Source organism: Ahaetulla prasina, chromosome 4 (assembly GCF_028640845.1).
Source record: "Ahaetulla prasina isolate Xishuangbanna chromosome 4, ASM2864084v1, whole genome shotgun sequence".
Classification (NCBI taxonomy): domain Eukaryota; kingdom Metazoa; phylum Chordata; class Lepidosauria; order Squamata; family Colubridae; genus Ahaetulla; species Ahaetulla prasina.
This window is the reverse complement of record NC_080542.1, coordinates 10,921,945-10,923,777: the sequence shown is the minus strand read 5'-3', so window position 1 is coordinate 10,923,777 and position 1,833 is coordinate 10,921,945. Positions and strand designations below refer to the sequence as shown.

The 1,833-nt window shown below is 47.0% G+C and overlaps 1 protein-coding gene across 1 annotated transcript; it reads right to left on the bottom strand.

Annotated features, from left to right (window-relative positions):
• Nucleotides 1–246: 246 nt before the first annotated feature.
• LOC131197896 (olfactory receptor 10G6-like) lies at nucleotides 247–1,833 on the bottom strand. Its single transcript, XM_058182400.1, has one exon. The coding sequence runs from the start codon at nucleotides 1,831–1,833 to the stop codon at nucleotides 910–912; it is 924 nt and encodes a 307-aa protein (XP_058038383.1). The 3' UTR covers nucleotides 247–909.

Here is a 1,833-nt window from a genome sequence, read left to right as displayed (position 1 = left end):
CACACCTTGGATTCCTGCCTGCCCTAAGAACTCTGACAGGAATTTGGCAAAGCTGCAGAGGCTTCGTGGCCACGCTTGATACAGACTTCCCAGACCTGACCGACAGAGGAGGAGTGGGACATGACAGCCGTGAGATGGATGCCCTAATTAAATCATGAGCCTCAACCGAAGCTTCAAAAGAAATCCAGTTATTTATTAGGAGCTCCATATCAGTACATACCCAAATGAAACCAACTCTGACCCCCACATAATTTATGGCCCTAATCATGACCCTGTTTCCCCCCAGGGTGTGTCATCAATCACATTTGCCAATGGAGCAATTTTTCGGGTTGTAGATATCACTCCACTCAGGCCGCTGTGGGTAACCATGGGAGATAGTCTTGAGAAATATATGTCTGCAATGTGCTCCTGTCTTTGGCTGCTGTGTTGCTTTGTCAGTTTCCCATCCCCTTTGCCTATGGCAACTCGAGAGCAGGCCAGGAACATTTTGCAAGTTGACAGTGGGTGTGTCGAGTGATGGGTCAGCCGTGAGTCATCAGTGAGTCTTGTGATGGGTTTTATGATAAGGAGATTACATCAGGTGAGGGTCGTTGGGAGGCAAAGTGCTGGTTGGTGGGGGCTTGTGTGGGTTGGTTGAGGGTCAGTGCTCTCTCTGGATGGCTGTGTAGTTGATTTGGATTCTGAGGGGTTTATAGGCTGATTGTACTGTAAGTCAATATGTCTGTTGATGGAATTGCATGTGGAGTGCCAGGCTTTGGTGAACACACGAGTGTGATGGGTGGTAGTATGGCTGAGGAGTTTTGTGTTGCTCCAATCACACTGGTGCTGTTTGCTGTTGTCGTGGGTCGTGATTAAAGATTCGGGATTGTAGCATTTGACTGCCATTCCAGGAATTTTCAAATAACCAATTTAGGATGATCTCCTCGACCAGTTTACAAGGGCAACTTTTATGTCCTTGTTCCTCAGCGTATAGATAATCGGATTCAAAAGCGGAGTCAGCGAGGTGTAGAAGACAGCCACCACTCCATCCAGTGGATCCTGAGATCCTGGTCTCAGATAGATGAAGACAAGGGGCACATAGTAGGTCACCACCACAGTTAGATGAGCAGTACAGGTAGAGAAAGCCCGTTTACGACCTTGGGCACTGCGGATCTTCAGGACGGTGGACACAATGTACATGTAGGAAGTCAAAATCAGAAGGAAGCACGTGGTGGCCACAAGACCGACATCCACCATGGTGACCATCTCATTGAGGGTTGTGTCGGCAGAGACCAGCTTCAACACAGCGGGGATATCACAGAAGATATAGTTGACCTGGTTTTCCCGACCAAAGGGCAAGCGAAAAACAAGGGCTGTCTCCATTATGGAGTGAAGGCATCCTCCAACCCAAATGCCCATGGCCAGGAAGAGGCAGGTCCTATGATTCATGAGGTTGCCATAATGGAGCGGTTTGCAAATAGCCAAAAAGCGATCATAGGCCATCAATGTATAAAGGAAGCATTCTGTGCAACCCAAAAAATGGAAGAAGAAGAGTTGACATACACATCCTCCAAAGGATATGATCCTCCCACCTTCTAAAAATCCCACAATGACCTTGGGAACAATCACGGTGGAGACTGTTATGTCCAGAAAGGACAAATGGCAGAGGAACCAATACATGGGCTTGTGGAGATGGGGATTAGCTAGAACAACCAACAGGATCAGAAGATTGCCAAAGAGTGTCATTAAATAGATGAATAGGAAGAAGATAAGTAAAGGTTCCTTCAGACTATCGGGATATGGAAAGCCAACAAGGACAAACTCATTCAATGAAGTTTGATTCTTACCTTCCAT

What these genes read in the sequence shown, in the direction of transcription:
- LOC131197896 (XM_058182400.1), bottom strand. Translation starts at nt 1,833, where the DNA reads ATGGAAGGTAAGAATCAAACTTCATTGAATGAGTTTGTCCTTGTTGGC.